The 13,786-nt window shown below is 42.3% G+C and overlaps 1 protein-coding gene across 1 annotated transcript in view; it reads right to left on the bottom strand.

The window, feature by feature from the left end:
* LOC127918499 (caskin-1-like) overlaps positions 1–13,786 on the bottom strand; it is a 66,811-nt gene that overhangs the window by 13,759 nt on the left and 39,266 nt on the right. The window contains exon 6 of the mRNA XM_052501829.1: positions 878–2,244. Coding sequence (XP_052357789.1) covers positions 878–2,244 — 1,367 coding nt within the window. The remainder of the gene's footprint in view (positions 1–877; positions 2,245–13,786) is intronic.

The following is a 13,786-nucleotide window of genomic DNA, read 5'->3' as shown; positions in this document are numbered from 1 at the left end:
AGGTAGATATGTACATGAAGGCAGGGTAAAGTGACTAGACATCAGGATAGATAATAATAAGGTATTAGACGTAGATATGTACATGAAGGCAGGGTAAAGTGACATCAGGATAGATAATAATAAGGTATTAGAGGTAGATATGTACATGAAGGCAGGGTAAAGTGACTAGACATCAGGATAGATAATAATAAGGTATTTGAGGTAGATATTTACATGAAGGCAGGGTAAAGTGACTAGACATCAGGATAGATAATAATAAGGTATTAGAGGTAGATATGTACATGAAGGCAGGGTAAAGTGACTAGACATCAGGATAGATAATAATAAGGTATTAGAGGTAGATATGTACATGAAGGCAGGGTAAAGTGACTAGACATCAGGATAGATAATAATAAGGTATTAGAGGTAGATATGTCCATGAAGGCAGGGTAAAGTGACATCAGGATAGATAATAATAAGGTATTTGAGGTAGATATGTACATGAAGGCAGGGTAAAGTGACTAGACATCAGGATAGATAATAATAAGGTATTTGAGGTAGATATGTATATGAAGGCAGGGTAAAGAGACATCAGGATAGATAATAATAAGGTATTTGAGGTAGATATGTACATGAAGGCAGGGTAAAATGACGAGGCATCAGGATAGATAATAATAAGGTATTAGAGGTAGATATGTACATGAAGGCAGGGTAAAGTGACATCAGGATAGATAATAATAAGGTATTAGAGGTAGATATGTACATGAAGGCAGGGTAAAGTGACATCAGGATAGATAATAATAAGGTATTAGAGGTAGATATGTCCATGAAGGCAGGGTAAAGTGACAGAGACAGACAGAGAGAGAGAGAGTTTTGAAACACACAACACCTCCCCTACCTGCAGGATGTTTCTCTGTATAGCCATGCCCTTGGCCCCGCCCCCAATAGAGGACATTTCCAACATGGCCGCTATGCTCCTCACGCTGCCAGCGCTCCCCGTATCCACGACGACCGTCTCCACGGATACACCCAGGTCGCTGGCCCGTCGCTGGGGGTTGTAGGGCACGCCCAGCAGCCCGTCCGCCGCGTGCGTGTGTGTCGGCGTGTGTGTGTCGGCGAGGTTGGAGTTCGAGATAGCTGAGCTGGAGCGTTTGGGAGGCGGAGGGGGCGGGCCTTTCTTCTTGGGCCGTAGGGCGATGGACTGTGATTGGCTGCGGTTGACGTTCTTGTCCTGGTTGCGTACGGAGTGGCTGCGGCTGACCCGGTGAGTCACCGTGGCGTATTTACCTGTACCGCCCCCTGATAGCCTCCCTGGAGGGGCCACTCCTGTCCCCGCCCCTGCACCTCCACCCCCCCTCTCCTCCCCCTCTCCGTCAGACCCAGCGTAGCGGTTCAGACTGTTAGCTCGCTTCTTAAGGAGGGCCTCACCCGCCTCACCCATCTCTCCCCCGTCTCCCCCCTCAGCCTCCGGAGGCAGACATAGGAGGGGAACAGACACCTGGGGGCTGGGCTGCGGCTGGAGGGTGCTCTCCTTCTCAATCCCCCTCTCTTTCTCCCTCTCAATCCCCCTCTCTTTCTCCCTCTCAATCCCCCTCTCTTTCTCCCTCTCAATCCCCCTCTCTTTCTCCCTCTCCCTCTCCTCTTCCTCCGTTGGGTGGGCTGTAGGCTGAGATTGGGGAGTAGGTGTGGGTTGGTGCTGGGGCTGAGTACCAGGCTGGGGCTGAGTACCAGGCTGGGGCTGAGTACCAGGCTGGGGCTGAGGACCAGGCTGGGGCTGAGGACCAGGCTGGGGCTGAGGACCAGGCTGAGTCTGGGTGTTGTGAGTCCCGCGATGTGCGTTGGACAGAGGGTGAGAGCGGGGGGAACCAGGCCTCTCTCGTTGTATTAGCTGTGGGGAGGATTTGGGTTTGGCCTGCGGTGAGGGGCCCGGGGCGGACGTGGAGGAGTGCAGGGGTTTCTTGGTGGGGGTGTGAGGGGGAGTGTAAGGGGGTGCCGGCATTGAGTGGGCGTGGGAGGGTGGGCGAGGTTTGGATGTGGCGCTGCCTCTCTGGCTCCCCTGGCTGGTCTGTCTCATGGTCCGAGCCTCCTTCTTAGGGGGCACTCCTCCTCCTCTACCCCCTGGCCCTACTCCCTCCTCGGGGTCCTTGCTGAGGCTGCGGGTCCTCTGACCCTTGACCTCTGGGATAGGCTGGATCAGCGCTGTCTGCAGCTCGGGGCTCAACTCGCTGTCCTGGAAGGTGCACAACTTGGGAGAAGTGACGACTTCTGGAGAGAGATGGAGAGATATATTACATATGATGGAGATATAGATGGAGAGATATATTACATATGATGGAGAGATATATTACATATGATGGAGAGATATATTACATATGATGGAGATATAGATGGAGAGATATATTACATATGATGGAGATATAGATGGAGAGATATATTACATATGATGGAGAGATAGATGGAGAGATATATTACATATGATGGAGAGATATATTACATATGATGGAGATATATATTACATATGATGGAGATATATATTACATATGATGGAGAGATATATTACATATGATGGAGAGATATATTACATATGATGGAGAGATATATTACATATGATGGAGAGATATATTACATATGATGGAGAGATATATTACATATGATGGAGAGATATATTACATATGATGGAGAGATATATTACATATGATGGAGAGATATATTACATATGATGGAGAGATATATTACATATGATGGGGAGATATATTACATATGATGGAGAGATATATTACATATGATGGAGAGATATATTACATATGATGGAGAGATATATTACATATGATGGAGATATATATTACATATGATGGAGAGATATATTACATATGATGGAGAGATATATTACATATGATGGAGAGATATATTACATATGATGGAGAGATATATTACATATGATGGAGAGATATATTACATATGATGGAGAGATATATTACATATGATGGAGAGATAGATGGAGAGATATATTACATATGATGGAGAGATATATTACATATGATGGAGAGATATATTACATATGATGGAGAGATATATTACATATGATGGAGAGATATATTACATATGATAGAGATATAGATGGAGAGATATATTACATATGATGGAGAGATATATTACATATGATAGAGAGATATATTACATATGATGGAGAGATATATTACATATGATGGAGAGATAGATGGAGAGATATATTACATATGATGGAGAGATATATTACATATGATGGAGAGATAGATGGAGAGATATATTACATATGATGGAGAGATATATTACATATGATGGAGAGATATATTACATATGATGGAGAGATATATTACATATGATGGAGATATATATTACATATGATGGAGAGATATATTACATATGATGGAGAGATATATTACATATGATGGAGAGATATATTACATATGATGGAGAGATAGATGGAGAGATATATTACATATGATGGAGAGATATATTACATATGATGGAGAGATATATTACATATGATGGAGATATATATTACATATGATGGGGAGATATATTACATATGATGGAGAGATATATTACATATGATGGAGAGATAGATGGAGAGATATATTACATATGATGGAGATATATTACATATGATGGAGATATATTACATATGATGGAGATATATTACATATGATGGAGAGATAGATGGAGAGATATATTACATATGATGGAGAGATATATTACATATGATGGAGAGATATATTACATATGATGGAGAGATATATTACATATGATGGAGAGATATATTACATATGATGGAGAGATATATTACATATGATGGAGAGATATATGGAGAGATATATTACATATGATGGAGAGATATATTACATATGATGGAGAGATATATTACATATGATGGAGAGATATATTACATATGATGGAGAGATATATTACATATGATGGAGAGATATATTACATATGATGGAGAGATATATTACATATGATGGAGAGATAGATGGAGAGATATATTACATATGATGGAGAGATATATTACATATGATGGAGAGATAGATGGAGAGATATATTACATATGATGGAGAGATATATTACATATGATGGAGAGATAGATGGAGAGATATATTACATATGATGGAGAGATATATTACATATGATGGAGAGATAGATGGAGAGATATATTACATATGATGGAGAGATATATTACATATGATGGAGAGATATATTACATATGATGGAGAGATATATTACATATGATGGAGAGATATATTACATATGATGGAGAGATATATTACATATGATGGAGAGATATATTACATATGATGGAGAGATATATTACATATGATGGAGAGATAGATGGAGAGATATATTACATATGATGGAGAGATAGATAGAGAGATATATTACATATGATGGAGAGATATATTACATATGATGGAGAGATATATTACATATGATGGAGAGATATATTACATATGATGGAGAGATATATTACATATGATGGAGAGATATATTACATATGATGGAGAGATATATTACATATGATGGAGAGATATATTACATATGATGGAGAGATATATTACATATGATGGAGAGATATATTACATATGATAGAGAGATATATTACATATGATGGAGAGATATATTACATATGATGGAGAGATATATTACATATGATGGAGAGATATATTACATATGATGGAGAGATAGATGGAGAGATATATTACATATGATGGAGAGATATATTACATATGATGGAGATATATATTACATATGATGGAGAGATATATTACATATGATGGAGAGATAGATAGAGAGATATATTACATATGATGGAGAGATATATTACATATGATGGAGAGATATATGGAGAGATATATTACATATGATGGAGAGATATATTACATATGATGGAGAGATATATTACATATGATGGAGAGATATATTACATATGATGGAGAGATATATGGAGAGATATATTACATATGATGGAGAGATATATTACATATGATAGAGAGATATATGGAGAGATATATTACATATGATGGAGATATATATTACATATGATGGAGAGATATATTACATATGATGGAGAGATATATTACATATGATGGAGAGATATATTACATATGATGGAGAGATATATTACATATGATGGAGAGATATATTACATATGATGGAGAGATATATTACATATGATGGAGAGATATATTACATATGATAGAGATATATTACATATGATGGAGAGATATATTACATATGATAGAGAGATATATTACATATGATAGAGAGATATATTACATATGATAGAGAGATATATTACATATGATGGAGAGATATATGGAGAGATATATTACATATGATAGAGAGATATATTACATATGATAGAGATATTACATATGATGGAGAGATATATTACATATGATGGAGAGATATATTACATATGATGGAGAGATATATTACATATGATGGAGAGATATATTACATATGATGGAGAGATATATTACATATGATGGAGAGATATATTACATATGATGGAGAGATATATGGAGAGATATATTACATATGATGGAGAGATATATTACATATGATGGAGAGATATATTACATATGATGGAGAGATATATTACATATGATGGAGAGATATATTACATATGATGGAGAGATAGATGGAGAGATATATTACATATGATGGAGAGATATATTACATATGATAGAGAGATATATTACATATGATGGAGAGATATATTACATATGATGGAGAGATAGATGGAGAGATATATTACATATGATGGAGAGATATATTACATATGATAGAGAGATATATTACATATGATGGAGAGATATATTACATATGATGGAGAGATAGATGGAGAGATATATTACATATGATGGAGAGATATATTACATATGATGGAGAGATATATTACATATGATGGAGAGATATATTACATATGATGGAGAGATATATTACATATGATGGAGAGATATATTACATATGATGGAGAGATATATTACATATGATGGAGAGATATATAGATATGATGAGAGATATATTACATATGATGGAGAGATATATTACATATGATGGAGAGATATATTACATATGATGGAGAGATATATTACATATGATGGAGAGATATATATACATATGATGGAGAGATATATTACATATGATGGAGAGATATATTACATATGATGGAGAGATATATATGATACATATGATGATGAGAGATATATTACATATGATGGAGAGATATATTACATATGATGGAGAGATATATTACATATGATGGAGAGATATATTACATATGATGGAGAGATATATTACATATGATGGAGAGATATATGGAGAGATATATTACATATGATGGAGAGATATATTACATATGATGGAGAGATATATTACATATGATGGAGAGATATATTACATATGATGGAGAGATATATTACATATGATGGAGAGATATATTACATATGATGGAGAGATATATTACATATGATGGAGAGATATATTACATATGATGGAGAGATATATTACATATGATGGAGAGATATATATACATATGATGGAGAGATATATTACATATGATGGAGAGATATATTACATATGATGGAGAGATATATTACATATGATGGAGAGATATATTACATATGATGGAGAGATATATTACATATGATGGAGAGATATATTACATATGATGGAGAGATATATTACATATGATGGAGAGATATATTACATATGATGGAGAGATATATTACATATGATGGAGAGATATATTACATATGATGGAGAGATATATTACATATGATGGAGAGATATATGGAGGGGAGAGATGGAGAGAGAAAGAGACATGGAGAGAGAGATGGAGAGAGAAAGAGACATGGAGAGAGAGATGGAGAGAGAGATGGAGAGAGAAAGTTGGGCTGTGTTACTGACAGGCATTGGGTCCCTTAGTTGGGCTGTGTTACTGACAGGCATTGGGTCCCTTAGTTGGGCTGTGTTACTGACAGGCATTGGATCCCTTAGTTGGGCTGTGTTACTGACAGGCATTGGGTCCCTTAGTTGGGCTGTGTTACTGACAGGCATTGGGTCCCTTAGTTGGGCTGTGTTACTGACAGGCATTGGGTCCCTTAGTTGGGCTGTGTTACTGACAGGCATTGGGTCCCTTAGTTGGGCTGTGTTACTGACAGGCATTGGGTCCCTTAGTTGGGCTGTGTTACTGACAGGCATTGGGTCCCTTAGTTGGGCTGTGTTACTGACAGGCATTGGTCCCTTAGTTGGGCTGTGTTACTGACAGGCATTGGGTCCCTTAGTTGGGCTGTGTTACTGACAGGCATTGGGTCCCTTAGTTGGGCTGTGTTACTGACAGGCATTGGATCCCTTAGTTGGGCTGTGTTACTGACAGGCATTGGGTCCCTTAGTTGGGCTGTGTTACTGACAGGCATTGGGTCCCTTAGTTGGGCTGTGTTACTGACAGGCATTGGGTCCCTTAGTTGGGCTGTGTTACTGACAGGCATTGGGTCCCTTAGTTGGGCTGTGTTACTGACAGGCATTGGGTCCCTTAGTTGGGCTGTGTTACTGACAGGCATTGGGTCCCTTAGTTGGTTACTGATGATGTGTTATTGATGCTGGGTTATTGATGCTGGGTTATTGATGCTGGGTTATTGATGCTGGGTTATTGATGCTGGGTTATTGATGCTGGGTTATTGATGCTGGGTTACTGATGCTGGGTTATTGATGCTGTGTTATTGATGCTGGATTACTGATGCTGGGTTACTGATGCTGGGTTATTGATGCTGGGTTATTGATGCTGGGTTATTGATGCTGGGTTATTGATGTTGGGTTATTGATGCTGGGTTATTGATGCTGGGTTATTGATGCTGGGTTATTGATGTTGGGTTATTGATGCTGGGTTATTGATGCTGGGTTACTGATGCTGGGTTATTGATGCTGGGTTATTGATGCTGGGTTATTGATGCTGGGTTATTGATGCTGGGTTATTGATGCTGGGTTATTGATACTGGGTTATTGATGCTGGGTTATTGATGCTGGGTTATTGATGCTGGGTTACTGATGCTGGGTTACTGATGCTGGGTTATTGATGCTGGGTTACTGATGCTGGGTTATTGATGCTGGGTTACTGATGTTGGGTTACTGATGCTGGGTTATTGATTCTGTGTTATTGATGCTGGGTTATTGATGCTGGGTTATTGATGCTGGGTTACTGATGCTGTGTTATTGATGCTGGGTTATTGATGCTGGGTTATTGATGCTGGGTTACTGATGCTGGGTTATTGATGCTGTGTTACTGATGATGGGTTACTGATGCTGGGTTATTGATGCTGGGTTACTGATGCTGTGTTATTGATGCTGGGTTATTGATGCTGGGTTATTGATGCTGGGTTATTGATGCTGGGTTATTGATGCTGGGTTACTGATGCTGGGTTATTGATGCTGGGTTATTGATGCTGGGTTACTGATGCTGTGTTATTGATGCTGGGTTATTGATGCTGTGTTATTGATGCTGGGTTATTGATGCTGTGTTATTGATGCTGGGTTATTGATGCTGGGTTACTGATGCTGGGTTACTGATGCTGGGTTATTGATGCTGTATTATTGATGCTGGGTTATTGATGCTGTGTTATTGATGCTGTATTATTGATGCTGGGTTATTGATACTGGGTTACTGATGCTGGGTTATTGATGCTGTGTTATTGATGCTGTGTTATTGATGCTGTGTTATTGATGCTGTGTTATTGATGCTGTATTATTGATGCTGGGTTATTGATACTGGGTTATTGATGCTGGGTTATTAATGCTGGGTTATTGATGCTGGGTTACTAATGCTGGGTTACTGATGCTGGGTTACTGATGCTGGGTTATTGATGCTGGGTTATTGATGCTGTGTTATTGATGCTGTGTTATTGATGCTGGGTTATTGATGCTGGGTTACTGATGCTGGGTTACTGATGCTGGGTTATTGATGCTGTATTATTGATGCTGGGTTATTGATGCTGTGTTATTGATGCTGTATTATTGATGCTGGGTTATTTATACTGGGTTACTGATGCTGGGTTATTGATGCTGTGTTATTGATGCTGTGTTATTGATGCTGTGTTATTGATGCTGTGTTATTGATGCTGTGTTATTGATGCTGTATTATTGATGCTGGGTTATTGATACTGGGTTACTGATGCTGGGTTATTGATGCTGGGTTATTGATGATGGGTTATTGATGCTGGGTTATTGATGCTGTGTTACTGATGCTGGGTTATTGATGCTGGGATATTGATGCTGGGTTACTGATGCTGGGTTATTGATGCTGTGTTATTGATGCTGTGTTATTGATGCTGTGTTACTGATGCTGTGTTACTAATGCTGGGTTATTGATGCTGGGTTACTGATGCTGTGTTACTGATGCTGGGTTATTGATGCTGTGTTACTGATGCTGGGTTATTGACATGTTGGGTTATTCAAACAACCAGCACTGGGTCACCAAATAACCCCAGTGTGTCTGTCCACTACTTAACCAGCACTGGGTCACCAAATAACCCCAGTGTGTCTGTCCACTACTTAACCAGCACTGGGTCACCAAATAACCCCAGCGTGTCTGTCCACTACTTAACCAGCACTGGGTCACCAAATAACCCCAGCGTGTCTGTCCACTACTTAACCAGCACTGGGTCACCAAATAACCCCAGTGTGTCTGTCCACTACTTAACCAGCACTGGGTCACCAAATAACCCCAGTGTGTCTGTCCACTACTTAACCAGCACTGGGTCAAAATAACCCCAGCGTGTCTGTCCACTACTTAACCAGCACTGGGTCACCAAATAACCCCAGTGTGTCTGTCCACTACTTAACCAGCACTGGGTCACCAAATAACCCCAGTGTGTCTGTCCACTACTTAACCAGCACTGGGTCAAAATAACCCCAGTGTGTCTGTCCACTACTTAACCAGCACTGGGTCATCAAATAACCCCAGTGTGTCTGTCCACTACTTAACCAGCACTGGGTCACCAAATAACCCCAGCGTGTCTGTCCACTACTTAACCAGCACTGGGTCACCAAATAACCCCAGTGTGTCTGTCCACTACTTCACTGGGTCACCAAATAACCCCAGTGTGTCTGTCCACTACTTAACCAGCACTGGGTCACCAAATAACCCCAGTGTGTCTGTCCACTACTTAACCAGCACTGGGTCACCAAATAACCCCAGTGTGTCTGTCCACTACTTAACCAGCACTGGGTCACCAAATAACCCCAGTGTGTCTGTCCACTACTTAACCAGCACTGGGTCACCAAATAACCCCAGTGTGTCTGTCCACTACTTAACCAGCACTGGGTCACCAAATAACCCCAGTGTGTCTGTCCACTACTTAACCAGCACTGGGTCACCAAATAACCCCAGCGTGTCTGTCCACTACTTAACCAGCACTGGGTCACCAAATAACCCCAGCGTGTCTGTCCACTACTTAACCAGCACTGGGTCACCAAATAACCCCAGTGTGTCTGTCCACTACTTAACCAGCACTGGGTCACCAAATAACCCCAGCGTGTCTGTCCACTACTTAACCAGCACTGGGTCACCAAATAACCCCAGTGTGTCTGTCCACTACTTCACTGGGTCACCAAATAACCCCAGCGTGTCTGTCCACTACTTAACCAGCACTGGGTCACCAAATAACCCCAGTGTGTCTGTCCACTACTTAACCAGCACTGGGTCACCAAATAACCCCAGTGTGTCTGTCCACTACTTAACCAGCACTGGGTCACCAAATAACCCCAGTGTGTCTGTCCACTACTTAACCAGCACTGGGTCACCAAATAACCCCAGCGTGTCTGTCCACTACTTAACCAGCACTGGGTCACCAAATAACCCCAGTGTGTCTGTCCACTACTTAACCAGCACTGGGTCACCAAATAACCCCAGCGTGTCTGTCCACTACTTAACCAGCACTGGGTCACCAAATAACCCCAGTGTGTCTGTCCACTACTTAACCAGCACTGGGTCACCAAATAACCCCAGTGTGTCTGTCCACTACTTAACCAGCACTGGGTCACCAAATAACCCCAGTGTGTCTGTCCACTACTTAACCAGCACTGGGTCACCAAATAACCCCAGCGTGTCTGTCCACTACTTAACCAGCACTGTGTCACCAAATAACCCCAGCGTGTCTGTCCACTACTTCACTGGGCCTGGGTCACCAAATAACCCCAGCGTGTCTGTCCACTACTTCACTGGGTCACCAAATAACCCCAGTGTGTCTGTCCACTACTTAACCAGCACTGGGTCACCAAATAACCCCAGTGTGTCTGTCCACTACTTAACCAGCACTGGGTCACCAAATAACCCCAGCGTGTCTGGCCACTACTTAACCAGCACTGGGTCACCAAATAACCCCAGCGTGTCTGGCCACTACTTAACCAGCACTGGGTCACCAAATAACCCCAGTGTGTCTGTCCACTATTTAACCAGCACTGGGTCACCAAATAACCCCAGTGTGTCTGTCCACTACTTAACCAGCACTGGGTCACCAAATAACCCCAGTGTGTCTGTCCACTACTTAACCAGCACTGGGTCCCCAAATAACCCCAGTGTGTCTGTCCACTACTTAACCAGCACTGGGTCACCAAATAACCCCAGTGTGTCTGTCCACTACTTAACCAGCACTGGGTCACCAAATAACCCCAGGGTGTCTGTCCACTACTTAACCAGCACTGGGTCACCAAATAACCCCAGTGTGTCTGTCCACTACTTAACCAGCACTGGGTCACCAAATAACCCCAGTGTGTCTGTCCACTACTTAACCAGCACTGGGTCACCAAATAACCCCAGTGTGTCTGTCCACTACTTAACCAGCACTGGGTCACCAAATAACCCCAGCGTGTCTGTCCACTACTTAACCAGCACTGGGTCACCAAATAACCCCAGCGTGTCTGTCCACTACTTAACCAGCACTGGGTCAAAATAACCCCAGCGTGTCTGTCCACTACTTAACCAGCACTGGGTCACCAAATAACCCCAGTGTGTCTGTCCACTACTTAACCAGCACTGGGTCACCAAATAACCCCAGTGTGTCTGTCCACTACTTCACTGGGTCACCAAATAACCCCAGTGTGTCTGTCCACTACTTAACCAGCACTGGGTCACCAAATAACCCCAGCGTGTCTGTCCACTACTTAACCAGCACTGGGTCACCAAATAACCCCAGCGTGTCTGTCCACTACTTAACCAGCACTGGGTCACCAAATAACCCCAGTGTGTCTGTCCACTACTTCACTGGGTCACCAAATAACCCCAGCGTGTCTGTCCACTACTTAACCAGCACTGGGTCACCAAATAACCCCAGTGTGTCTGTCCACTACTTCACTGGGTCACCAAATAACCCCAGCGTGTCTGTCCACTACTTAACCAGCACTGGGTCACAAAATAACCCCAGCGTGTCTGTCCACTACTTAACCAGCACTGGGTCACCAAATAACCCCAGTGTGTCTGTCCACTACTTAACCAGCACTGGGTCACCAAATAACCCCAGTGTGTCTGTCCACTACTTAACCAGCACTGGGTCACCAAATAACCCCAGTGTGTCTGTCCACTACTTAACCAGCACTGGGTCACCAAATAACCCCAGCGTGTCTGTCCACTACTTAACCAGCACTGGGTCACCAAATAACCCCAGCGTGTCTGTCCACTACTTAACCAGCACTGGGTCACCAAATAACCCCAGCGTGTCTGTCCACTACTTAACCAGCACTGGGTCAAAATAACCCCAGCGTGTCTGTCCACTACTTAACCAGCACTGGGTCACCAAATAACCCCAGTGTGTCTGTCCACTACTTAACCAGCACTGGGTCACCAAATAACCCCAGTGTGTCTGTCCACTACTTAACCAGCACTGGGTCACCAAATAACCCCAGTGTGTCTGTCCACTACTTAACCAGCACTGGGTCACCAAATAACCCCAGTGCGTCTGTCCACTACTTAACCAGCACTGGGTCACCAAATAACCCCAGCGTGTCTGTCCACTACTTAACCAGCACTGGGTCACCAAATAACCCCAGGGTGTCTGTCCACTACTTAACCAGCACTGGGTCACCAAATAACCCCAGCGTGTCTGTCCACTACTTAACCAGCACTGGGTCACCAAATAACCCCAGCGTGTCTGTCCACTACTTAACCAGCACTGGGTCACCAAATAACCCCAGTGTGTCTGTCCACTACTTAACCAGCACTGGGTCACCAAATAACCCCAGCGTGTCTGTCCACTACTTCACTGGGTCTGGGTCACCAAATAACCCCAGTGTGTCTGTCCACTACTTAACCAGCACTGGGTCACCAAATAACCCCAGCGTGTCTGTCCACTACTTAACCAGCACTGGGTCACCAAATAACCCCAGTGTGTCTGTCCACTACTTAACCAGCACTGGGTCACCAAATAACCCCAGCGTGTCTGTCCACTACTTAACCAGCACTGGGTCACCAAATAACCCCAGTGTGTCTGTCCACTACTTCACTGGGTCTGGGTCACCAAATAACCCCAGTGTGTCTGTCCACTACTTAACCAGCACTGGGTCAAAATAACCCCAGTGTGTCTGTCCACTACTTCACTGGGTCACCAAATAACCCCAGCGTGTCTGTCCACTACTTAACCAGCACTGGGTCACCAAATAACCCCAGTGTGTCTGTCCACTACTTAACCAGCACTGGGTCACCAAATAACCCCAGCGTGTCTGTCCACTACTTAACCAGCACTGGGTCACCAAATAACCCCAGTGTGTCTGTCCACTACTT

Source organism: Oncorhynchus keta, unplaced genomic scaffold, assembly GCF_023373465.1.
Source record: "Oncorhynchus keta strain PuntledgeMale-10-30-2019 unplaced genomic scaffold, Oket_V2 Un_contig_14350_pilon_pilon, whole genome shotgun sequence".
NCBI classification, from domain to species: domain Eukaryota; kingdom Metazoa; phylum Chordata; class Actinopteri; order Salmoniformes; family Salmonidae; genus Oncorhynchus; species Oncorhynchus keta.
The sequence above is the reverse complement of the archived record's forward strand: the minus strand, read 5'-3'. Positions and strand labels throughout refer to the sequence as shown.